This window comes from Pavona decussata, unplaced genomic scaffold (assembly GCF_977016875.1).
Source record: "Pavona decussata unplaced genomic scaffold, jaPavDecu1.1 SCAFFOLD_154, whole genome shotgun sequence".
In the NCBI taxonomy this organism is placed as follows: domain Eukaryota; kingdom Metazoa; phylum Cnidaria; class Anthozoa; order Scleractinia; family Agariciidae; genus Pavona; species Pavona decussata.
The window spans coordinates 285001-310393 of NW_028145566.1; the positions used below are offsets into that span (position 1 = coordinate 285001).

A 25393-nucleotide genomic window follows, 5' to 3' on the forward strand; every position below is an offset into this window, starting at 1 on the left:
CTAAATGCAAAATACAAATAAATTTGGTGTTTACAACTGAATTGACTAAAATAAAAGTTAATTAAGTAGTAAACAAACAAGTGACGCAAAAAAAAAAAGATTCGCTAGCTGATAGAAATTAAAGGATTGCGACATATTCACAAGCTTTTCATTTTTTTCAAGAATTGAAGAAGGTGTAAGGTAGTATTTTCTTTTTTTTAAATGTTGATTAGTATTTCATGTATTTGTTTTTTGAATAGTTTTGTTGTCAGACTTTCTAATATTACCCGGCAAAGAATTCCATAGCCGTGCGCCAAATCGGGAAAATGAATACTTTAGTTGATCAAGACGTGAAGACATGATATAAAATTTGTCGGCGGTTGCTGACCTGGTGTTGTAGGAGTGTATATGTGAGACATGTTTAAATAAATTTTGAATATGAACAGGCGCTAGTTTGTTTTGGATATCATATATTAAACAGGAAACAGATTCGACATAGAGAAAATGAACAGGTAGGATGTTAAGGTTAATGAAGTCAATTCTTATCCAATTGAAGTAAAAAATTCCTTGAACTCATCTGCAACCACTTTATCGTAATTACTGCATGCCTTACGACTAGCTGATTTCTTAATGATATAGGCCCTTATAGTTTTCCAGGTACCGCCCGTGTTTCTAGGATTGTTCCTAATTTGCTTTCTTCCTGCAAGACTTAGTTCGCTTTTAACTTCCCTCTTAAAATTCTGATATGCCGCTCATGCTAAAGGATTATTCCTTTTACTTGCGAGCTTTCGCCATGCAGTCCATGGGATTCAGTCCATGCCGTGGCATTCGAAGGATAAAAACACAGTGTTTAACATATGCGGATATGAGTTCAAAATATCTTGTAGAGTTGCGTTTTTATCAACATCATCAGACGCAGAACTTCGAGTGAAAATTCGCCAAATTTACTTAAAAGCGCCTTTTCAAAAAAATTCGAGGTTTTGATCCACCGGACTTAGGCCATCGTCTGCTTGCTCTGTGATCATTAACTCGTCAAGCTCTGTGGCGTCTCTTGATATGTGTTCATTTGCTGCCAAAGAAATGACACAAGGCGATCTACGGCGTAGTCTTACGAAGACACTCAGTATTACCAGACTGCAAAGAAATGTAAGCAGCACTCCTATGATGTGCCACGAAAACGCAATTATGACAAATTCTCGATTGGGTGCTGTGTCTTTCCAGGGGTGTGTTCCGTACAGAACATGAGCGATTTGAATAAACCATGTTCCCATAACTACAACTAATATTGTACGTGCCATAAAAAGTAGAAAACTCTTGCGTTGCCAGGCTTCAAGGAGTAAAATAACGGAGATGACAAACGCTGATACGCAAATTAAAATGTGCAGCCTTTGATCTAAAACTGGTCGTCCGTCAAGGTGAAAGTAGAACAATCCGCCGATGACGAAATACGCTAGTGATGTTAAAACGTGGTCTGCAGCTGCAGGCAGGAATAATATGGAATAAAAACGTAAAATTTCCACGACTCCTCCGAGCAGGAAAATGGCATACATTGAAGAATGGGCGAAGTTATTCAAGTTAGAAAAGTTGTTGTGTTTGTCCGTGAGTCTCCAGTCGGTCGCAACGAGCTCTGCAATGATTCCAATTGTAGTTCCTATCACTTTCAAACTCGGTTCAACAGGAACTGTTCTCAAGTAAGGAACAGTAACTTTCTGCCACGTAGTGGATACGAAGTCTAAGTGGAATTCAAGGGTGTTTGGTCTTCGCTTGTCTCGATGTTTCAAAAATCTTGTTTGCGCTTTGGCTATTATGGCCAAGATGTGAAGCCACCACCATACGCCATGGGCTATAAAGAGAGATCCGGGAAGAACGTGGCCTTGAAAAGTACCCATTATGGAAGTGGCAGCTGTGTCTGTACAATTCTCAGAGCGAGCGTAAAATCAAGGCAATGATGATCGCTTCAGTTTGTCTCACGACGTTACCTGACCATGAGCATTGATTTATGACGTATTGTGATTAATGCTCGAGTTTTTAAGGACGGTGCCTACTTTTGCTACTGCGCCTACGTTCTGCGCACCTCGGGTTTCCTATGGGTGGCGTCCAATCTCGTACCCAGAGTCTTTAGGCTTTTTGGTCAAGTGCTCTTAGTATCCAAAATGAAAATTTAGGAAACCATGCATTTTCCAGATATAATAAAGCTTCTGTTAGGAAAGCTTAGCACTCGGATAACAAGTTTCTAGTGTTTTGTGCGATTGAGGAGGTTAAAGTGGTAAATTAGGTTCAAGAATTCCTGTTGTTTGTATCCAGCTTTGCATAAGAATTTAGCTTTTTATTGTTACTTAGCGTAGCATTTAGTTTTTAAATACGCCGCTTCACTCTACTGTAATTATTCGAACAAACGCCGCCCTCAAATAAACGCCGCAGGGACATGCAAAAATATCATTAAACGCCACCCTCGAATAAATTCCGCCCTCAAATAAACTCCGCAGGGACAAGCAAAAATATCATCAAACGCCGCCCTTGAATAAACGCCGCCCTCAAATAAATGCCGCGATCTTTCTCGACAATATTGCGGCGTTATTCGAAGTATTTATTTATAACTAATGTAAGCAATTCAAGTACCTATCTTTGAAAACAAAAGACTACATTCAATCTAAACCAGTCTTAGAAATTTATTTTTCTCGATTGTAATGTTATTCAGTTCAAAGTGGCTATACTTCATAGCTTTGCTGCTTAGCTCTCTCTCTAAAGCTTCTGCGATGCGCAATTCCGTGGTAACAGCCGAGAATCTTGCAGGTACAACTAGTCCGATTCCTCTCTTTCTTCTGCCAGTGACTTTCGCAAAATAGTTGTTCTCAGTGTTTGGTTAAATTGACGTTCAAATGACACAATAAATTCACAGTTGTTGTTTCAAGGTTGGCAATAAACGCCGCCCTCAAATAACCGCCGCATCTTTTGTGCGAAAAATTTAATAAACGCCGCGGCGTTTATTCGATACGGTATTTACATTTAGCCGCATTCACCTGTATTAAAAGGGATGGCGTGATTTTACTACAACTAGCAGAATTCCTTTTGTTTTCCTTTTCAAATTCAAATTTAATAAGCCCAGTGGACAACAAAGAACAATAGCTCTAATTAGCAAGAGAAAACAAAAACCAGAAGGATTCTGAAAGTTGTAGTAAAATGACGCCATAGTAAAAATGTCCTATTGCTTTGTTTTCATGCTTTGCGCTATTTGTGGTTTCTTAGAATATAAACAATAATCCTATAAAAGCCAACAGTACTTGTTCTGCGCTTTCTGAAAGATTGAGTTACTGCACAAGTTTGCTTCGTGCTTGCCTCCGCTCGCCTGAAAAAAAATTTGCACACGTAACGCCTGTTCTGTAGGCTAACTTAGTTCAGGGGCGGATCTTGGAAGTTGGTGTTACCTTTCACACGGTAGACACGAGGGAAAATGTTTCATAGGGTTATTCAGTCCTTGAAACGGAAGTTATTGTGTGTACAGCAGTACATTATTTTGCGTGCAAGATTAAATACATGCCCGTATAGGTGTTACGCCCAGCTTACAGAACTGGATAACCGTAGAGCTTCAATTACACTATAGAGCGGTTTTCAATTAAGTGACGAAAGTAATTACGTTTTTGCTTTGGTTCTGCATTACAGAGTCATTACTACGCTCTGTGATTGGTTGATAAAACTCGCGCCACCTTCTCAACCAATAAGATGTAAAACCAAAACCAATCGTGCCTCGCTCGCACGTGTTTTCCCGCGCTTGGCGCCGGTTACCTGTATTTACTTTGAATTCTGATTGGTTCATTGCGCTGTTTGCACCTGTTGTGATTGGCCAGAGTTATTACTTTGGTTTTTGTTTTACGACACTCGATTGAAAACCGTTCTATTACATATTACAGCAATATTCACATAAAGTTTCAAAGGTATACTAAACCGTTAACATCAAATTACATTATTCTTATTATTCAAAATACGAAATAACAATACTGATAATGACGGTGTCCGCTAACATATTACCAGTCCATAATCTCATACTGGCCAGAGTCATCCTTCGCAGCCGTTATCATGGTCGTCAGGCAACACTCCTCGAGGAGCATTACGTGACGACTCTGAAAACGGCTGCGAAGGAGACTAGAGTCATGTCAAAGTGATTTCCCTCTTTGATGGAGGTTCTTACTTCTCTGTACAAAAGCTAATTTCACCGTGTCATGTAAATACAACATCACCATTCGTTTCATAATTGTTTTTGTCCCACCATTTTGCTTCAAAAGTGAAACTCACGCTGCCATGAAAAATTGAGCAAGATATTAAGTTTTCTTCTTGTTTTAAAGTAAAGCCTTTACTGTCACGGTCATGTAAATGCCTTCAAACACAAAACCACTCATGTTTATATAATAGAAAGCTCTGGAAATGTTTGAGCTTTCGCGTGTTCTGGTTGGTTACCCTTCTGCTAGGCTATCATCTCATATTCCACTGTGGTGGTTAATTCGCCTATATAGCTAAGTACAAAATAGTCAAAAATTACTTCAGTCTTCCGCTTTCAGTCCTGAGGCAATTACGCAGATGTGAGGGTGTGCCAAACTGTTTTTGACGAAGATTGTATGACTGAGAATATGGATCAATGGCGTGATCTTTTTCTTTCAGTTTCAGCTGTGATAAAGGACATGCACAGTATGGCGGCTTCTCTGGTTCGTTTGCATTCTCGTCCCAAGATCAGAGCCGCGAAAACGAACCACTGTTTTCTGTCGTTAGCAGCTCGAGCCAGGAAAAATGAGAACAAAACCAAAAGCCAAAAATTGTATTTCGCTGAAAACCTAGCAGAGCCATAGAAAAGCACTGCTCAGTAGTAGTGCTCAATTGTATTAATTTACAGAATAACAAGCATGCCTTGTTTTCAGCAAAGATGTGCAGTATCTCGACCCTCGTGTTTCTTTACTGTGGCCACCCCCCCTACCCTTCCACCCTGCTATTTGGTGGCCGTCGGGGTGTATAGAAACTATTGTTCCCGCGCGCCGGCGAGGACTGGAACCTTGATCTTCAGCATTTATGGCAGACGTGATAACCGCTACACGTTTACTTACTTTTTTCCTTTTCATATAACAGATCCTTGCAGTGATCCTATGTGAAAATTTTATTGTTAACTTTTAAGGCCATTCATAAACGCGCTCCGACTTATATTTCTTAACTTGTATCTCTGAAAGACACAGGGGGTAGGTACTATCTTAGATCAAATAACGGCAAACTTCTTAACATTCCACCATGCAAGTCTCTTTCCACGCTTGGTGATCGATCTTTTTATATGGCTGCCTCTAAATTATAGAACGATCTTCCCCTTTTTATTAGAAATATATCTTCAGTTAATGCTTTTAAGAAGGCTCTTAAAACTCATTTATTTCAGATGATGTTTCCCAGCTAATTTATTATAAAGGCTTTGCATATTATTTTTACTAATTATTAGAAACGATTGGTAAGTAAGACGATTTGTAAATTGAAATATGCACTAGGTTTTTTTAGGATTTTGTCGAGTCAATGTAATGCGCAGATGAAAATTTCTTGGATTTATATTTGCGCAATACAAATCAATATTATTTTTATTATTATTATTATTATTATTATTATTATTATTATTATTACATGGCTGATTCATTTGGTATGAATATTCCTTTGCTGTTTGTTTCATATATGGAAACTATACTTTCTTAAAGTTTTTTTCATGGGGTCCAGTAAAGTACTTTTCGCGACTCATCATCGCTCGTCCGCTTGTCCAACATGTGGTAAGAACTGTAAGAAGTCAACTTCTAAGTATTTTCCCCCCTCTCCTTTCGCGCGTTTGCCTCGTGCTTGCCGCCGCTCTCCTGAAAAACTGACGCAAAACGTAACGCCTGTTCTGCAGGGTAACTTGGTTCAGGGGCGGATCTTGGAAGTTGGTGTTACCTTTCAAACGGTAGACACGAAGGAAAATGTTTCATAGGGTTATTCAGTCCTTGAATCGGAAGTAATTGACTTTACAGCAGTACATCATTTTGCGTGCAAGATTAAATAGGTCTGGTATAGGTCTTATGCGCAGCTTACAGAACTGGATAACCGTAGAGCTGCAATTACACCATAGAGCGGTTTTCAATTGAGTGACGAAAGTAATTACGTTCTTTCTTTGGTTTTTCATTACTGAGACATTACTACGCTCTGTGATTGGTTGATAAAACTCGCGCCACCTTCCCAACCAATAAGATATAAAACCAAAACCGACAAATCAACACGAACTCAAATAATAGGTAAAACTATGTAAAATAGCAAGTAAACCATCTAAGAGCTGATGTTGAAGCACCAATATCTTGTAGATTATGGTGGTCGATACTGTCGAATGCCTTGCTCTTGTCTAAAAGAACAACAACATTTGTTTTCTTTTGATCAATTGCCGTAAGGATAGCATCAGTTGTATGTCTCAATAAAGTTTCGGTGGAGTGCCATTTCTTATTGCCGCTCTGGTTTGTTGATAATCGCTTGTTTTATAACACTTAATAAGGCATGAATTGATTTAGTGCAATTTTCGTTCACATACCTTGGACAATATAGGCAGTAGCGATATGGGGCAATAATTGTCCGGCTTTTTATGGTCACCTTTCTTTAGAATTGGCGTTACTCTGCTGTTTTCCAGATTTTTGCTGGAAAGTACTGGATATAAACGAATCATTAATAATAGCTGTTAGAGTGGGAAGGATTGACAGTAAACAATTTTTCAAAACGCGCACTGTTTTTTATCGTTCTCTGGAGCTTTTCTTGTTGGCATTGAATTGATTACCATTTCAACTTCTTTGCATTCCACGACTCCAAATGAGAATTGTATTATTGCCAAAGGATGACATCTTGGAACAAAAGACGATTTAGTGCGGTCGTAATTACTTTACCCAGCAAGACCTCTGAATTTTTTCAACAGTTTATCCAACAACAACAATAACAACAACAACACTTTATTTAAAATAGACAGTTACAAGGTGATTACCTACCTACCCGCAAATAGCTGAAGCTAGTCGAGGCGGGTAGGTATGTCTATACTAAACTAAATACAAAATACAAATAAATTTGGTGTTTACAACTGAATTGACTAAAATTAAAGTTAAATAAGTAGTAAACAAACAAGTGACGCAAAAAAAAAAAAGGATTCGCTAGCTGATAGAAATTAAAGGATTGTTTCATATTCACAAGCTTTTCATTATTTCAAGAATTGAAGAAGGTGTAAGGTAGCATTTTCTTTTTTTAAAATGTTGATTAGTATTTCATGTATTTGTTTTTTGAATAGTTTTTGTTGTCAGACTTTCTAATATTATCCGGCAAAGAATTCCATAGCCGTGCGCCAAATAGGGAAAATGAATTCTTTAGTTGATCACGGACGTGAAGACATGATATAAAATTTGTCGGCGGTTGCTGACCTGGTGTTGTAGGAGTGTATATCTGAGACATGTTTAAATAAATTTTGACTATGAACAGGTGCTAGTTTGTTTTGGATATCATACATTAAAGTGGAAACAGATTCGACATAGAGAAAATGAACAGGTAGGATGTCAAGGTTAATGAAGTCAATTCTTATCCAATTGAAGTAAAAAATTCATTAAACTCATCTGCAACCACTTTATCGTCCTTACTGTATGCCTTACGACTAGCTGATTTCTTAATGATATAGGCCCTTATAGTTTTCCAGATACAGCCTGTGTTTCTGGGATTGTTCCTAATTTGCTTCCTTCCTGCAAGACTTAGTTCGCGTTTAACTTCCCTCTGAAAATTCTGATATGCGGCCCATGCTAGAGGATCATTCCTTTTACTTGCGAGCTTTCGCCATGCAGTCCATGCCGTGGCATTCGAAGGATAAAAACACAGTGTTTAACATATGCGGATATGAGTTCAAAATATCTTGTAGAGTTGCGTTTTTATCAACATCATCAGACGCAGAACTTCGAGTGAAAATCGGCCAAATTTACTTAAAAGCGCCTTTTCCAAAAACTTCGAGGTTTTGATCCACCGGACTTAGGCCATCGTCTGCTTGCTCTGTGATCATTAACTCGTCAAGCTCAGGGGCGTCTCTTGATACGTTTTCATTTGCTGCCAAAGAAATGACACAAGGCGATCTACGGCGTAGTCTTACGAAGACACTCAGTATTACCAGACTGCAAAGAAATGTGAGGAGCCATCCTATGATGTGCCACGAAAACGCAATTATGACAAATTCTTGATTGGGTGCTGTGTCTTTCCAGGGGTGTGTTCCGTACAGAACATGAGCGATTTGAATGAACCATGTTCCCATAACTACAACTAATATTGTACGTGCCATAAAAAGTAGAAAACTCTTGCGTTGCCAGGCTTCAAGAAGTAAAATAACGGAGATGACAAACGCTGATACGCAAATTAAAATGTGCAGCCTTTGATCTAAAACTGGTCGTCCGTCGATGTGAAAGTAGAACAATCCGCCGGTGACGAAAAACGCTAGTGATGCTAAAACGTGGTCTGCAGCTGCAGGCAGGAATAATACGGAATAAAAACGTAAAATTTCCACGACTCCTCCGAGCAGGAAAATGGCATACATTGAAGAATGGGCGAAGTTATCCAAGTGAGAAAAGTTGTTGTGTTTGTCCGTGAGTCTCCAATCGGCCGCAACGAGCCCTTCAATGATTCCAATTGTAGTTCCTATCACTTTCAAACTCGGTTCAACAGGAACTGTTCCCAAGTAAGGAACAGTAACTTTCTGCCACGTAGTGGATACGAAGTCTAAGTGGAATTCAAGGGTGTTTGGTCTTTGCTTGCCTCGATGTTTCGAAAACCTTGTTTGCGCTTTGGCTATTATGGCCAAGATGTGAAGCCACCACCATACGCCAAGGGCTATAAAGAGAGATCCGGGAAGAACGTGGCCTTGAAAAGTACCCATTATGGAAGTGTCAGCTGTGTCTGTACAATTCTCAGAGCGAGCATAAAATCAAGCCAACGATGATTGCCTCAGTTTGTCTCACGACGTTACCTTACCATGAGCATTGATTTATGACGTATTGTGATTAATGCTCGAGTTTTTAAGGACGGTGCCTACTTTTGCTACTGCGCATACGTTCTGCGCACCTCGGGTTTCCTATGGGTGGTGCCTACTTATACAGGGATATTTTTGCGCGGTTTAAAACTATGCGGATAAAGCAGAACTTAGCAAGTGCTCTTAGTATCCAAAATGAAAATTTGGGGAACCATGCATTTTCCAGAGATAATAAAGCTTCTGTTAGGAAAGCTTAGCACTCGGATAACAAGTTTCTAGCGTTTTGTGTGATTGAGGAGGTTAAAGTGGTAAATTAGGTTCAAGAATCTCTGTTGTTTGTATCCAGCTTTGCATAAGGATTTAGCTTTTCATTGTTACTTTGCGTAGCATTTAGTTTTTAAATACGCCGCTTCACTCTACCGTAATTAATTATTCGAACAAACGCCGCCCTCAAATAAACGCCGCAGGGACAAGCAAAAATATCATTAAACGCCGCCCTCGAATAAACTCCGCCCTCAAATAAACTCCGCAGGGACAAGCAAAAATATCATCAAACGCCGCCCTTGAATAAACGCCGCCCTCAAAAAAACGCCGCGATCTTTCTCGACATTGCGGCGTTTATTCGAATTATTTATTTATAACTAATGCAAGCAATTCAAGTACCTACCTTTGAAAACAGAAGACTACATTTAATCTAAACCAGTCTTGGAAATTTATTTATCTCGATTGTAATGTTATTCAGTTCAAAGCGGCTATACTTTATAGCTTTGCTGCTTAGCTCTCTCTCTAAAGTTTCTGCGATGCGGAATTCCGTGGTAACAGCCGAGAATCTTGCAGGTACAACTAGTCCGATTTCTCTCTTTCTTCTGCCAGTGACTTTCGCAAAATAGTTGTTCTCAGTGTTTGGTTAAATTGACGTTCAAATGACACAATAAATTCTCAGTTGTTGTTTCAAGGTTTGCAATAAACGCCGCCCTCAAATAACCGCCGCATCTTTTGTGCCAAAAATTAAGTAAACGCCGCGGCGTTTATTTGATACGCCGATTTATATTTAGCTGCATTCACCCGTAAAGGGATGGCGTCATTTTACTACAACTCCCAGAATTCCATTTGTTTTCTTTTTCAGATACAAATTTAATAAGCCCAGTGGACAACAAAGAACAATAGCTCTAATTAGCACGAGAAAACAAAAACCAGAAGGATTTCGGAAGTTGTAGTAAAGTGACGCCATAGTAAAAATGTCCTATTGCTTTGTTTTCATGCTTTGCGCTCTTTGTGGTTTCTTAGAATATAAACAATACGGTAATCCTATAAAAGCCAACAGTACTTGTTCTCGTGGCACAACGAACGTATTTTAAGCGCTTTCCGGAACATTCAGTTACTGCACAAATATTCCTTGTGATCGTTTCTAAAAATACTATTTCCCCAAATAATTGCTTGTCTTAGGTTTTAAAATCTATCTGTCTTAATTAGTTTCCTTTAAAACTGCACGGTGTCTAGGGTGTCTATTCAATTTGACACTTTTCGCTTTAATTCAATACATTCTGAGCATCAATAGCTGTTAATTTGCTTTTCGGCGTTGCTCTCTTCACCGCAAAAGCCAGATCCAGATTAAAGTATGAATGGTTTTGCTGATTCGTTGAATTCCAAATATGCAGTTTTTCTTAAAGGTAGTAAATTCTGTAATTAAACAGCGATGGTAGGTGCTTTAACAGCCGCTCGGACCTCGGAATTCTATTCATACTTCGCTAGTACGTGCTCCAAGAACCTTTGCCGACTCTGATGCTATTGTAATTTATTGTTTTAAGGAATTTTCAAATTATTAGATCTACCATTAGTTAAGACCAAATGTGGTCAGACTTCATTTAAGTTCTCGGCTGCGAGTGCCTGGAACAAACTACCAAGAGAGTTACGTGAGCTAAGAACACTTGCACAGTTTAAGGTCAGAACATTTACTTACTTGATGAACATGGATAGGGCCAATCATATTTGTAAAAGCGATGCTTAGTTCATTTTTGTTATATTTCTCCAACTATTTTTTACCGCTGTTTTTCATGTAAATATTTTTATATATTTCTTATGTGCTGGTCACCGATTAATACCAGTCTTCTAACCTTTGTTGTTTGACTGACCGGTCTTTTATCAGGATAAATAAAATTATTATTATTATTATTGTTATTGTTATTGTTATTGTTATTGTTATTGTTATTGTTATTAAGTTACTTTTAAAAAGAGCCTTAGCAACAATAGCTTCCAGAGTTAAAAATATATTTTATGGTTTACTTTCTCTGAGATCAAACAAGTTGTGAATGCACTTCTTTGTATCTTTGTATATGATTCAGTTCGAATCATATATAACGTAGTCACTTTGTACTGTTTTTCGATTACATCTGCAACAACCTGTGTGTTTACATCTCCGAGAAGTGGTACGAGTTCTAGAAAGAAACGCTGTCGGACCCAAGTCAAGTTTCTCTCATTGCTGTGTACCAGTTCGTGGTTTGATCCCGTACCTCAAGAGAGCAACGGCTCTTTCCCGCAAGCGAGTTGCCCATTTGAGTCTAATTTCCATAGTCCATAGTTATCCAGAAGTGGGAAACACCTTCCGTCCGTGACACTTCAATTTGAAAAAAAAAAAAACGCGATTCATTATTTTGTATTATGTGGCATTTTAGAATAATTGTTTCTTAATTATCTCTAAAAAATGCGTGGTAACCCCCAATATTCTTTTTGGATTCCAATAGCCTTTGCTAAGATCTTAATAAACACAAACCGCGCAAAAATACTTAGGGGTGACGGTATCAGGGGAAACACTAAGACATCACAAAGTCCAGATTTAGGCGATAAGGGGAGTAACCTTGCCACACACTGCAGCACACTGCCGCATACTGACCAAGTGAACATAACACAAGTTAGGAAAAAAGAGCTGAGGACGGGGTTCAGGGTTCAGGAATTTCCTGAGGCCGATTACGCAGATGTGAAGGTGTGCCAAACTGAATCATGACGAAGATTGTTCTTTGGGCCTAAGATCCCTTTTTGGACCTTTTTAGTTTTTGTAATTACGCCGTTATGAAAATAAAGATGGAGAACTGAAGTTTTCGTGACTAACAAATGCATCAGACAGCGATGGGCTAATTTGCTGATTCAATTCGTTTGTAGTTTTCATTCCCGAAGTTAGCAAGTCCTGGAGTCCCCCGGGGTGGGGGGGTGGGGGAGACTCCCATATAAAAGTTACGGGGGTGATCGTCGGAAATTTTGTAAAGAATCCCTAAAAGGTACCAGAATTCTGTTTTTTGGGGGTGGTCCGAACATTTTTTACCCCTAATTAAGAGGTGCCATAATCAGTTGACTTTACTTCCTCTCATATTTTTCAGTTCAACACACTTGAAGGTACAGGTACCACTATACCTCTGCCTCTGACAGAAGACATTTTAGATTTTAGCCACCCTAAGGGGTGCCAAACCAACAATTTAAAATATAAACTCTTTTAACAAAGGTATGACGATCACCCCCGTACAGTTTACATGGGAGCCCCGACCTTCCTCCCCAATCCGGGTTGGAGTTGGATTTGCTCTGAGCAGAATGTTTCGGAGAGGGAGGCGGGGGGGGGGGGGAACAAACACAGCTAGAGATGCTAGTCCCTTGTCGAGGGAGGGAATGCTAGTCTATCAAGAGGTAGGCTCCCAAGTGGGGTATACCTTTCTTCTTCAGGGTGTTGGAGGTGCTCCGCTCGCCCGGCTCGCCAATTTTTTTTTTTTGCCATATACCCCACTTGGGAGCCTGTTCACAGTCGTTCACAGGCTAATCAAGAGGCTTCCCACTACCCTTGGAGGCATTTTGTCCCATATCCCTGTTTTGCTATTACCCGTTTTGTAGAGGCGGTTGAGATCTAAGAAAAACAAGAAGCTGTTTCCAGCTTATACTCGGGCCATATTTGACTGTGTAGTGCGTAAAGCCTACAATCTCTTAACAGTGATAACCTCCAGCATCGCCAATTCCCCCAAATAGATAGCCTGCGAGCAAGCTCTCTTGGGGGTGGATCCTCTTTCCCCCCTCCCGCCCCCCAACCCCAAGAGAGCTTGCTCGCAGGCTACCAAATAGATAGATACAGAGATATAGTGAGGTAATAAGTAAGCACCAGATAGAATTGCATTTCTTGGAGTCAGAATGAAATACAGGGGAAAACGACATTTGTCTTACGAATGCTTTTTATAATCCCCGGGCTTTAATCCTTACGTTTTTACCTTTTGTTTAGAGACAGAAACCATTTGTACGGTCCTGATATGTATGTGACGCCGGGTCAATGACGGATCGTAATTTTCAGTATGATCTAGACCGGGGGGGGGGGGGGGTACTCCCTTGTGTGACCTCAACGGGGACGTGCGGCCCGATAGGGTATGATTTTCAGGGTGCTTGTCTTGAACGGGGTATCTATTTCATCACTTTCTGTCTTAAACAGGGTATCCCTACATGTGATTGCCAATGCATTAAAATACAATAAGAAACTAGTGTATTCTTCTTTAATTCTAGTCTTAAACAGGGTGTGATTTTGGGTTAAATGTCTTAGAAAGGGCCTGAAAATTTTGAATTCTGGATAGGGAAATCGGAGAATTGTGTCTTAAACAGGGTCAGGGTTTAAACGCCCGGGCCGCACCTTCCCACCCAAACATCTGTTGAATCTGTTGAGTAACCCCCCCCCCCCACCCCCCAGGGATCTAGAGTAACGTTACGCATCACGCGTACGTTTATATCCTTGTACGTTTTTCAATGTTTCGCTGTTTTTATTTTTAAATGAAATCCAGGGTAAAGCATTTGTTATTCACCTTTCATTTGAAGACAGAAACCGTTTCTACATTGATTGTTATTTTATAGTAAACGTGAGACATCTTTTTCTATCTTGGCCCGAACGAGAGGTCTTTGAGAGGTGAGGGTCAGAGGTCATAGACTGATTTAGTTGCCGAATTTTCGGTTAAACGAAACTAACCTTGAGGCACTAAGGTTAGCCTAAAAAACACTCCGGTTCGCCTGAAGAGCACTCCGGTTAGCCTAAATAGCACTTAGATTAGCTTAAATAGCTCCTCGGTTAGCTTAACGGTAAGCAGTTTATGTTGGGGTTGTTCATGCCTCGCATGCCTTCCATGTTTTGTTCACGTCTGGCTCGCACACGGCCCGAAAACAAAGAACGCGGCCGAGAATTTAAAGAATTTGATAACACAACAGAAAACGTAACTCGTACCAGCCGAGTACAAAAAACGAGACCGAGAACAATAACTCGTGGCCCGAAGTCAAATCTCTCGGCCCATCGCGACCCCAAAGAGAAAAAGGAATTTGATAATGCTACCGAAACCTTAACTCGGCCCGAGTAAAAAGAGAGATAAAGCCTAGGACGACTACGCACCAGTATAAGAGTTCAAAGTTCATTGTCTGACCCTGGTTTCTGATTGGATGTAAATCAACTTCTTGCGAAACGTGCTGTGTGTAGTGACTCGTAAACACGCGCGTGCTTGAAACTACAGATAAAGACGTCTCGTCGTTGTTGTCCGTCGCGCTGCGGTTCCCGGCTCAGCCACAATGAAGGAACGAGTGAATTCTGTGACAAAAGACCGGACTTTTGATGCGGATGGTTATATACAGAGAGCGGGATGCTTATGTTTCAAAACAGACAGCGAAAAAGAGGTGTGTGTCTTTAAGAACACTTGAAAAAGTGCTACATAGGCTATTACACAATTCTTCTCTTGTATATGACACATAGAAACTTTGTAGATCTAAAACCAGTTTAATTTCTTTCTCGGAGTCATGGGGCATTTAAAATGTTAGCAAATCAAGAGAAACTATAAAAATGACATATGCGCTCACAATATTCGCGGACATCGATTGAAGTCATATAACCCTTGCGTTTACAGTACAAAGGTTATATGCCATACGAAATTATTCATCCTTCGGAGCCGTGATCTATATATCCTGAATAGCATATCTGCCGAAAGAGACTTTTGGTTCTTGGTTAAGACCCTGTTTTCTATAAGATCATCTCCATTCCTACGTCGGAGAGGAAATTACATTGCGTCTTTTACAAAATTCGCTATGGATTCAACGTGTACCTGCATGCATGCGTGTATGCACGCACGCAAGGTTTTCAGATCAAGAGCGATCAAGCTTCTACTTGATTTTACGAAAATGCTTCTTAGCGTAATCGAAATTGTTTCGAAAATCGAATCGAAAATCGAAAAACCAAAGGTGGAACAAAAGTGTTTATCAGTACTTCGAAAATGCACGCGTTGCATTGAAGTCAACAGCAAGAATCACATGGAAAGGAATTTACTATTTATAAATAAACACAAGCACCAATCACGCATCAGTAAAAATATATATTTGAAGTTAGTGTTTGTCGTTGTTTAATTTTAATAGCGTATCCCTTTTTATCTAAATTATTTAGAGCGGTTTTCAATTGAGCTTGGTTTTACCAAAACCGAAGTAATTACTGTACAGCAAGAGCTCAGACGTGAACTGCGCAATGGAGAGCCTCTCTATGGCTACCCACGGTCTTCGTTTTCTTCGCAATTTTTTCGCAAATCTTCGTTTTTTTTAGGAAGATCTTCGTTTTTTCAGATTGAAATGGTTTAAACGTTTATTCAGTGTTATTCACAATTGATAACTCACTGTTTAAATTCACGAAAAGCAATATAAACAGTTCTTTAAACAATAAAGGATTGTTGGATTCTTTGGCGACGTTTTAACCCCATTTTAACATGGCATGCTAACTTCTGATGAGATTCCAAGAAATGGAAACTGCAGTATTGTATGAGAAACAACATTAGGCACTCGCCAGAAGAAAAACACCAACGTCCTTGAGACTCATAAGAACGTTGTCTGTCTTAGCTTTAAATATCTGCTGCCGATGCGAGCTAAGCCACAAAATAATGGAGGTACATGTCAGCTCTAAGAACACAATAGCTGTTTTTCAGATAAGAAGCAACTCAGAGAGCTAAAAGACAGCCCTACAACGAAGCTATAGCTCTCGAAAGCGAGAGACACCAATAAGCTTTGTAAAGATGACGATCTGTTAGACATTCATATCCGTGCAATCCTCACGCAGCGACATACAACAGCAGAAGCATTAATTCACGAGTTAGGAAATCCACTGATCCTGTATCTTTACAGACAGCATTTATTTAGCGCTACCTGAAATCTTGAAGTCAATACAAGCCGATAAGCTTAACAAATGTCACAGAGCTAGCATACACGATGGCATATCAACACCTGGCTCTTAGTCAGTAAGAAACCCTCCATTCAGTATATTTGAGAATTCCCGCTCACGATCAAGACAAACACCATTAAGAGCGATCGCATCACATTTTGATCTAAAGGGAAGATTCTCTTATACAAAAGGAAAATCGCCTAAAGACATATGCATGCTTGTAAAACCAAAACTGAAAAGGCTTTTATCAACACAACAGACACACAGTGGGAGTCGCGCAGGTCTGTGAACACAATTTTAACACACAGAAATGCCAAAATTCAGAAATAACAGATACTTTATATAGCGTTTACGAGTTTTGACAGTTTTAATTTATATCTGAGTGTTCAATTTGATCACGCAAATTTTGGTAAATTTTCAGATCTTCGCTTCAATCTTGAGATCTTCGTTTTTTCAGCGGTGATCTTCGCGTCTTCGATTTCTTCGGAAATACCCATAGAGAGGCTCAATGGACCAAGAAGAACTCGAAGCAAATTGCGTGCGCGGGAAAACACGTGGGAGCGAGTCACGTTTGGTGTTTTGCTTGAATGCTTCTCATTGGTTGATAAAGTGGTTGTAGAATAGGCCTTATCACGGTTTTCGACGCCATTTTGACGGGTAGGCAAACAGGCTTGAAATAACAGTGTTTGTATGGAAATCCGATGTCAAATAATTTTCATAAAACATCGTTTCTGAAAAATTCATGAATTGGAAACTTTCGGCACTAGGAAGAGGATTTTAAGGAAAAAAATGGAGGGATGTAGCTGTGACAGAAAGCGTCCAGTCGCGTTTTGAACTTTCCATACATTTCCCTGTATTTTTTCCCGCGAACTATTTTTAGTAGCAGTTCACGTGGTTTGCTATACAGACAAATGTATGGAAAGATCAAAACACGACTGGACGCTTTCTGTCACAGCTACATCCCTCCTATTTTGTTCTTAAAATCCTTTTCCTAGTGCCAAAAGTTTCTAATTCATGAATTTTTCAGAAGCGATGTTTTATAAAAATTATTTGACATTGGATTTCCATACAAACACTGTTATTTCAAGCCTGTTTGCCTACCCGTCAAAATGGCGTCGAAAACCGTGATAAGGCCTATTTATTTTTGAGACTCAATATGACTCAAGATCCAAAGTTGAAACCTTCGTTTGATATATTGTTTTAAAATCAGGTTTTGTTGGTGACAAGCAACAGATTTCCTGACAAGTGGATTGTACCAGCTGGAGGAGTGGAGACTGGGGAACAGTTCCAAGATGCTGCCATCCGAGAAGTATTGGAAGAAGTAAGTGAAATTGTCGCTTAAAAGAGGGATCTGAACAGTCTTATTTTTAATAGCAAACTGAAATAGCAACCAAGACAAATACAGTGGTTACGTTAGCTAGCGGTGTACATTTTGCCCCATGTTGATCACAGGCAAGACTTGTCGCTTTCTACCTTCTCTCCCACAGTGTTTGTCCTGTTATGTCATGGCAACCTACCCCTCCCCTCCACTGTGACTTGGGTGGGTTTTTCCATTTAGTATAATTACTCAGGTGATTATAGAGATTCTGTTGATCTGATTGGTCGAGGATTGCGTCATATCCTGCTATAATCACCTCGCGCGAGGTGATTATAGCGGGAGCACTAACTTTCAAAATGGCCGCTTAGCTATTTGTTGACATTTCTGAAAAAGAAGTAAATAGGATGAAAGAAAATGCAATTCCGAAAGGAACTAAAGATGCAGCTAAGTCCGAGGTGATACTTTTCGAAGGCAAGAGATGAAAATTTTTGCTTATTGTAATAAAAAAAACCCTTGTAAATTGCATGTTGTCGATCTCGATGACTTAAAATGAAGACAACAAATAAAGTTAAATTCGAGCAAGATTTTCTTTATTAACAGAATGATTTCACAAACAAAACGAGTTTAAAACAGAATTTGAAAGTATGGAAATAAACAAGATGAATAAATGTCTCTCTAAGTTTTCCGTTTCAGTGACCAGAAAAGAAAACGGTTTTTATAATCTGAAAACTAGTTTGTTGTCGGTTCGAGCGGCTCTCGACCACCATCTAAAGTCACCGCCTCACAACAAAATATTTTCATCTGCGACAACCGTGTACTTGTTTCGTGAAGCCAACACATGACTTAATTCCTACCTGAAGCAGCTTATCTCCGAGGGCAATTTGTAAACGTCCGTTAACCGGCGAAGCTATCACGTCAACAAGAAATTGTGCAATAAAATGCTATCGCTAACACTTGTGATCCCGGCTCGAGTTTTACACCAAACAGCCTGGTTCATCTCCATCTATTTTGTTAAACGGGTCGGAGAAACCCAACATTCATTCACAGAAGTCAGTGCTTCGTCTCAATGAAGCGGCCGTTAAAGAATACTGACATTCTGTTGGAGGCCGTGTGCAGTTTAACGATTGCGCATGTGATTTCGATTGAGCATCATGTGATCGGCAGACTGCGCGTCTCTGTTTATTGACGCGTGACGATTTGAAACAAACAAAAAAATCGACATTTTTCGGACGGTACTTGTTTTTCTCTGATAATCACCTGAGTAATTATACTAAAACAATTATTCGCCTCAGGCTCAGTGAATATTGTCGAATAATTGTTAAATAGTGATGGAGGGTACATGAACTCCTATTTGAGAGCCATAGTGCCATGTATGTATTCCAACCCACTTAACCCCAAAGAACATGGTTTTATAAAGCTTTTGGAATGTAAGTCTCAAATTGGTAGGGCATAGAATTGCCGGATCATGTTTATTATAGGTAGTGTTGACTGATATATCGGCCGCTATATCAGTCGATATATAGCAGTCAAGACTCGGTCCATAGTCGGCCGATAATCGGTCGATATATCGGTCGAGATTTATGTCGGCCAATATAGCTTTTAGGACCTTTTCATATGCACCCGGTTACCGGGCTGGCCCGGTTGGCAGGAAGAATTTTGTCTTCTGTTCATATGCGAAATTTTAATCCCGGTTACCGAGATGAAAAATGTCCTAAAGGCCCAAAATACCCGTGGACCCGCGTTCCGACTTAACATAACATTTATTCAGGAGGCTTCAACACAAATACAAAAACATCCTGAATAGGGAAATTGTGGGGTTAACCCTGTATAAAAACAATTTCCCTAGCTTGTCAGCGACTGAGTTACAAGCCATGCTCGGTTAAAATAGTTTCGTCTCGGTCAGTCCTGGTATCCGGGCTAGAGTGTTCATATAGGAAAAATTTCCAGCTTGGTTACTGAGATCTCGGTGGCAAAAACCGAGATCTCTGTAACCAGGCCAGCCCGCCTTCTCATATGAACACATCGAAATTTTTATAAAGAAAAGAGTGGCGAGGCGAGATCTCGGAAACCGAGCCAGCCCGGTCGACCGAGCTCATATGAAGAGGTCCTTAGTTTACCAATACTTCGCCGACACTTCGCCAATAGTTGGTTGATACTTGACCGATGTATCGGTCGATATAGCAGTCATCGCTTAAAAAAGAAAGCCATTGGACTCACCTGCTAAATAAACACACGACTGACATGCGACCGACAGTTCACCAATGCAATATACCACCGACAGTTGACCGATGTACCACCGACACATACCGATACTCGGTCAAGGTGCGAAATATCGACCGATACTCGGCCAATAGTCTATTGCTTTCTCGACCGAGTCTCGACCGATTATCGACTGACTGTCGACTGACTATCCACCGATATAGCGGTCGATATATCGGTCGACACTACCTATAGAAAACATGATCCAAATTGCCTACTGGTTTTAGAAAGGCTATGACTTTAGATGGATAAGGGGATAGTTTGTAAAGAAATTATTGTTATGGTGCTGCATCAGTAGGAAAGTGGTAACAAATGTTTGGTTTTGTCAACTCTTAAAAAATCTCTTAGAGTGATTTTACTTGACCTGTGAAACAGAGAATAACAACTAGTACCAAATAGCTACAAGTATAAACGAAAGAAGACAATGGAGTTAGTGCATAATAGCTTGTAGTATCCTACTAGTGGTGGCCAAATTGCTTTAAATCAACACAAATACAACCAAACATGTGATTTTAGATATTAGGTATGAAGCAGACCATGAATTGTGTCATCAAATTTTTGTTTGAGATACCTGTACACCCATGTTATAAATTCTGGGGGTACACTCCCTTCCAAGTCTGATTCACAGACACAGTAAGAGATTGTTCATTCTCTCTGAGGAGGGAGAGCAGACAACATTGGATTGTCTGAAATTATAATCAGGCTACTTTAAAGGGACACTGTCACGGCAATTTCGCTATATTTTCGTCAAAATGGCTCAAATATTTGTCAAAGAACCTTTTTTCTAACATGAAATTTCTGTTAGAGCACCAGGAAGGAAATATCAAGGGATCTTTCCGGGGAAGAACAAACTATTAAGCAGTTTTTGACGACTTCTCTACAATACACAGGAGGAACTTGAAAAAATTGGCCAATGTTTTCAAGTTGAATCCATTTCCATCCTTAAGCCATCCCCAGCCAATAATTAGCACTAGTCTCTGTGCATTATTAGGTTTATTGTTAACAAAACTAAACTATTATTTTGACGATTCCATTGATTCAAGTATGTTTTTTGGCTATTCAAAGTAACAAAAAAATTGGTGACACTGCCCCTTTAAGCTACCCGGGTACTTAAAACTATAATTATGATAATTTTGTTTTTTTAACTTATAGGCTGGCGTGCGTGGAAATATAGTGCGATCTCTTGGACAGTTTGAGGTAGAGTGGAACCCAATATTATTTAATACAGGGACTAGCAAAATTGTTTGTACTATCTAAGTGTCCATATTAAGCATGCTCAGAATAAAAAGTTATCACAGACAGAGACATGTTTTATCAACTCAAAGACTATAAAGCATACCATTTAAAAGCAACAGAACAAAGTTTAATGTCTTAAAGGGAGGAGTTCACAGTTCTGTACATGTCCATGAATCAAAATACTTTTTCGCCTTTGCTCGCTATGACCCAAGCCTGTTTAATTTAATTCGTTGATTATTAACCATTCAAAAGGGAATAGGTACAACTCAGGTGGTAGTTGTTTCATATGATTGCGTTATTTCACATGCAAATAACTGTAAACACATCAACCGTAGAATAAATATAATCCTGTGGGTCAACGCTACATTCAATATCGACAATATGAGTACAATCCAGTAGCATTTTCTGTGAATTTTGGTCATCAGTCATTTTGCTTGGACTAATTATAGAATGTGGTTACTGGAGTACATGTGAGTGGGATGTTTAAGGCTATAAAGTTGATAAGAAAGAGAAAAAAGCGTTTAGATTCATGCACATGCGCTGAAATGTGAACCCCTCCCTTTAAACTGTAACTTAAGTTCAGACTGAAGAACTGATCCCAGGGTGAAACCTTATGCTCACGGTCTCACAGTAAAATTAATATTCTCTGATCAGTGCGTCAAATGTGACTGACAACTTTGCTCTACACTGGCATATTTCTTTTTTGTTTTTCAGCCAATTGTACAGACTGAATATTAGACAATAAATTTATGCAGTGCACAGATAACCAGTGTCCATTAAAGCGAGGCTAACTTTGTGTGTGAGCATGTCACTTGGGTCACAGAAAAGTGTCTGTTGTCCTTATTAATCGGTGGCTTTTCATCGGGACAAACACAACTGCAGTCTCTAATAAGTGGGTGTCCATATTAAGTGGCTTCCATTAAAAGCAGTGTGGATTCCATTCTGGACATAAATTTCTTCCTTTTTTTTACATCTGTATGTCGTTATTAAATAATTTATAAGATACCAGTTTACACCTCTGCAACATAATCAGCATCAGTGATGGGTGTAGTAAATACAATGTTAAGTTGTGTTAATGCAATGGTGCAATTCCCACTGGCTTCATAAACCCAAGGAGTGATATTAATTCGAAACATTAATTGCATTAAAGGTGAAGAAATTATTAAGTTATAACAGTGTATTAGAGTGGTTCAATTTTATGGCCACAAAATTAAAGGAATGCTGGATATTTGATAGCCTTGTCCTGCATTCATTCCTTTCCCCACATGGGGGAAGGAATGAATGCATGACTAGCCTAAGAGCCTCTGTGTACATGTAAGCTCTAGGCTAGATATTTGACGTTATCCAGACATTCTTGCTTGAAAGGTCTTACGAATTAAAACTGATCATTGACTTTGGTTTACTGTTAATACTCTCCTTTTAGAATGACATCAGCAGAACAAGAACGATGCTTTATGTTTTGATTGTAAATGAGGAGCTTGATGAATGGCAGGATGCGGTTCAAGGTTGGTTAATTAACACAATGATTATATTTTACAGTATGAATATGCATGGGCCACCAGCTCCCTTAATTGAGCTAACCTTTAAATCTCTTTCAAACAAGAAAGACCATTTTCTCTGGTGACTATCTGGTCCTGGTTGTTCAAAGAGTGGATAACTCTATCTAGTGGATAAATCATTGGCTATCCAGCAGGCGCCAGTTGTTCAAAGAGCGGCTAACTTTATCCAGTGGATATGTTGCTATCCAGCGGAGTAAATGTACTCCTACAAAAGCTTTTGGCAAGTTTTTCACACAATCCCATACTTAAGTTAGACAGATGCTTCTTCTAATTTATACACAAATTATTGGGCTATAGGGAAATTCTGGCACACATTTTATCTGCCGCATAGTGACCTATCCAGTGGATAAAATTATCAGCTCTTTGAACAATTGAGGCCAGGTTAAATGTATTCCAACCAATACATTTTATGCACTGGATAGCGATTTATCCACTGGATAAAGTTATCCGCTCTTTGAACAACCGGGGCCTGGCTAATTAACTGGAATTGCACAATCGCAGACCAAAGTGGTTCCTAAACTTCAGCCCTTACTACTCTCATTAGCTTTTTCAATAATTATTGGCTTTGTACTTTTTTGATATCAGGTGGTCGAAGAAGAGGATGGTTTCCAGTCCAGAAAGCCTGGGACCTACTTTCCCATAGACCTTTCCAACAGTCTTATTTGAGTGAAATTTTAAACTTGCAGCCATGGAAACCAGCAAGTGAGCATTTCTACTGGACCTCGCAGAACAGACTACAGAACAAAATTCTCAGTAAACCTTGGGCTTAATTAGTGAATATCGCAATTCACAGCAAAATCATATAATTTAAATTATTTATTGACTTTTTCAGACAGAAAGATGAAAGTTATTTTACTATTGTCCAAATATTGTTTAAAAAACTGAAGATATTGATAGAGAATTACAAACCTCAATATTGCCTTGCCTTGTCTCCATGAAGGAGAAGTTATGGGGTAGTCATTGTGATCACTGACGTTAACCATTTAAATAATTGTCTTAATTATGAACAAGCTTACTTTAAATCTAACAAAAACGGAGTTTATGCTAATTGCATCTAGGCAGAAGTTATCGAATATTTCAGAGAGACCCTCTCTAACTGTAAATGACATGGCTGTGGAACAGGTAGCATGACCAAATCTCTTGGGGTCTACATCGACCAAACTTTAAATTAGGAATGTCATATTGAAAATATCTCAGAAAAGATTGCTTCTGCCATTGGTGTAATTAAGCGCATAAGACATCTAATGCCATTTAATATTTTAATCAATGTTTATCATAGCCTTGTTCAACCTCACTTTGATTATTGTAATGAGGTGTGGGGAAATTGTAACAAAGGCCTTTCTGATAAGCTTCAAAAGCTTCAAAGTCGCGCAGCCCGCATTTTGATGTCCGCTGGATATGATAGTAACTTGGATGATTTGTTCCGGGCACTAGGGTGGCGAAAGCTCTGTCATCAAAGATTGGATAAGAAATCAAATATGATGTGTAAAACTTTAAATGGGATGATACCAGAATATTTAAGATCAAGCTTTGTTTTTCGCGATAATTTGAATTCTTATCATTTAAGGAATACTGAAAACACGCTAACTCTTCCACAACCGCGCACTGATTATTTCATACAGTGGAGCTCAGTTGTGGAACAGTTTGCCAATAGAATTACGGCAAGCAACTTCCTTGAATGATTTTAAGACTAAATTGAGACGCCACAGTTATAAGTAAGATTTTTAAACACGGCTTCCAAGAAAAGCAGCATTTATTGTTTAGCTTTGTTTTATTATTTTTAACTTTTATAATCCTAGTTAGGTAGATAGATAGTTAGTTAATAATCATAATCTAAGTAGCTGATGGAAAAACCGTGTATAAATAAAGTTTCTATCCTATCCTATCACCTTGTGGCACAAGATGATCCCCCCCCCCTCCTCCCCGCCCCCGCTTCCCACTTTAACAAAACTTTTACGTGAGAAATTAAGAAAATTATTTTGTAAATACTAATGTATTATATTTTTAAAGGAATATTTCTATTTACAATGTTACAAGGTGAACCTTCATTTTCAAAACAACCTGGTTATGCAAAATATGTACAATATTTGCACGGAAGCACTCTTGTGGTCTCAGTTGAAGTGCCTTGGCCGAATATATAATAAATACTAAGAATAGCAACATTACAATAGTTTTACTCTTTTTTCAACAACAGTTAGTTTTACTCTTGTGCAAAATAAAAGATTTATCAACTTTAGATCTTGTTTCGATCGATGTCCCGTAACTGGGGTTGTCCACATTATGCTCACAATCTTCACTATTATGCCAATTCTTTATGCTCAAAAACTCTTACTTTTATGCTCAAAAAGTTCCACTATTATGCTCAGAATTTTTTCCCCGGATCACTCATTTTTTTTACCTAAAATAAAATACGATCGCTTGATATGCTTATATGGAGGATTATATAGACAAGTATTCCCTTTATGTGATCATCTTTGGTGATACTGAAGCATGATGGTGGCTTCAATATAGTCCTCCATAGCACATGCTTGGTTGTCCCAAAAGGAATTTTCTAGCAATGAGAAGACCCTCGGTTGGATAAGCAAGATTTTCTTGCATGCCTTTGTCTCATTTGGAATCTTTTTATTTATTTTTGATATTTTTGACATATTGAGAATGAGGGGATTGTTCGTCGTCGTGTAGTGGTTTAAGGCGGGGGTACACCTGAAAGCCGTTTTCACGCCGCTTAAAAACGGTTTAAAGGAAATATCTCGTTCACGTTTCAAACAATCCAAAAACTCTTTGCTCATCCCGTGAATCTGTGTTGTGGGGTGTTTTGTGAATTTTTGGGTGAA

General features: G+C 39.1%; 5 protein-coding genes across 5 annotated transcripts in view; 1 reads left to right on the plus strand and 4 right to left on the minus strand.

Annotated features, from left to right (window-relative positions):
* Positions 1-4037, minus strand: part of LOC146466020 (transmembrane protein 45B-like) — an 8539-nt gene extending 4502 nt beyond the window's left edge. Inside the window, exon 1 of the mRNA XM_085127874.1 lies at positions 3923-4037. The gene's annotated coding sequence lies outside the window, so the exon portion shown is untranslated. The remainder of the gene's footprint in view (positions 1-3922) is intronic.
* The window catches only part of LOC146466016 (melanocortin receptor 5-like), a 159616-nt gene that overhangs the window by 46812 nt on the left and 87411 nt on the right, over positions 1-25393 (minus strand). The window lies entirely within an intron of this gene.
* Positions 802-1996, minus strand: LOC146466021 (transmembrane protein 45B-like). Its single transcript, XM_085127806.1, has one exon. The coding sequence runs from the start codon at positions 1866-1868 to the stop codon at positions 942-944; it is 927 nt and encodes a 308-aa protein (XP_084983932.1). The 5' UTR covers positions 1869-1996; the 3' UTR covers positions 802-941.
* On the minus strand, positions 7629-9223 carry LOC146466022 (transmembrane protein 45B-like). Its single transcript, XM_085127804.1, has one exon. The coding sequence runs from the start codon at positions 8900-8902 to the stop codon at positions 7958-7960; it is 945 nt and encodes a 314-aa protein (XP_084983930.1). The 5' UTR covers positions 8903-9223; the 3' UTR covers positions 7629-7957.
* LOC146466023 (diphosphoinositol polyphosphate phosphohydrolase 1-like) lies at positions 14477-23467 on the plus strand. Its single transcript, XM_085127865.1, has 5 exons — positions 14477-14668; positions 17398-17508; positions 20917-20961; positions 22424-22505; positions 23145-23467. The coding sequence occupies exons 1-5, from the start codon at positions 14564-14566 to the stop codon at positions 23327-23329; spliced, it is 528 nt and encodes a 175-aa protein (XP_084983991.1). The 5' UTR covers positions 14477-14563; the 3' UTR covers positions 23330-23467.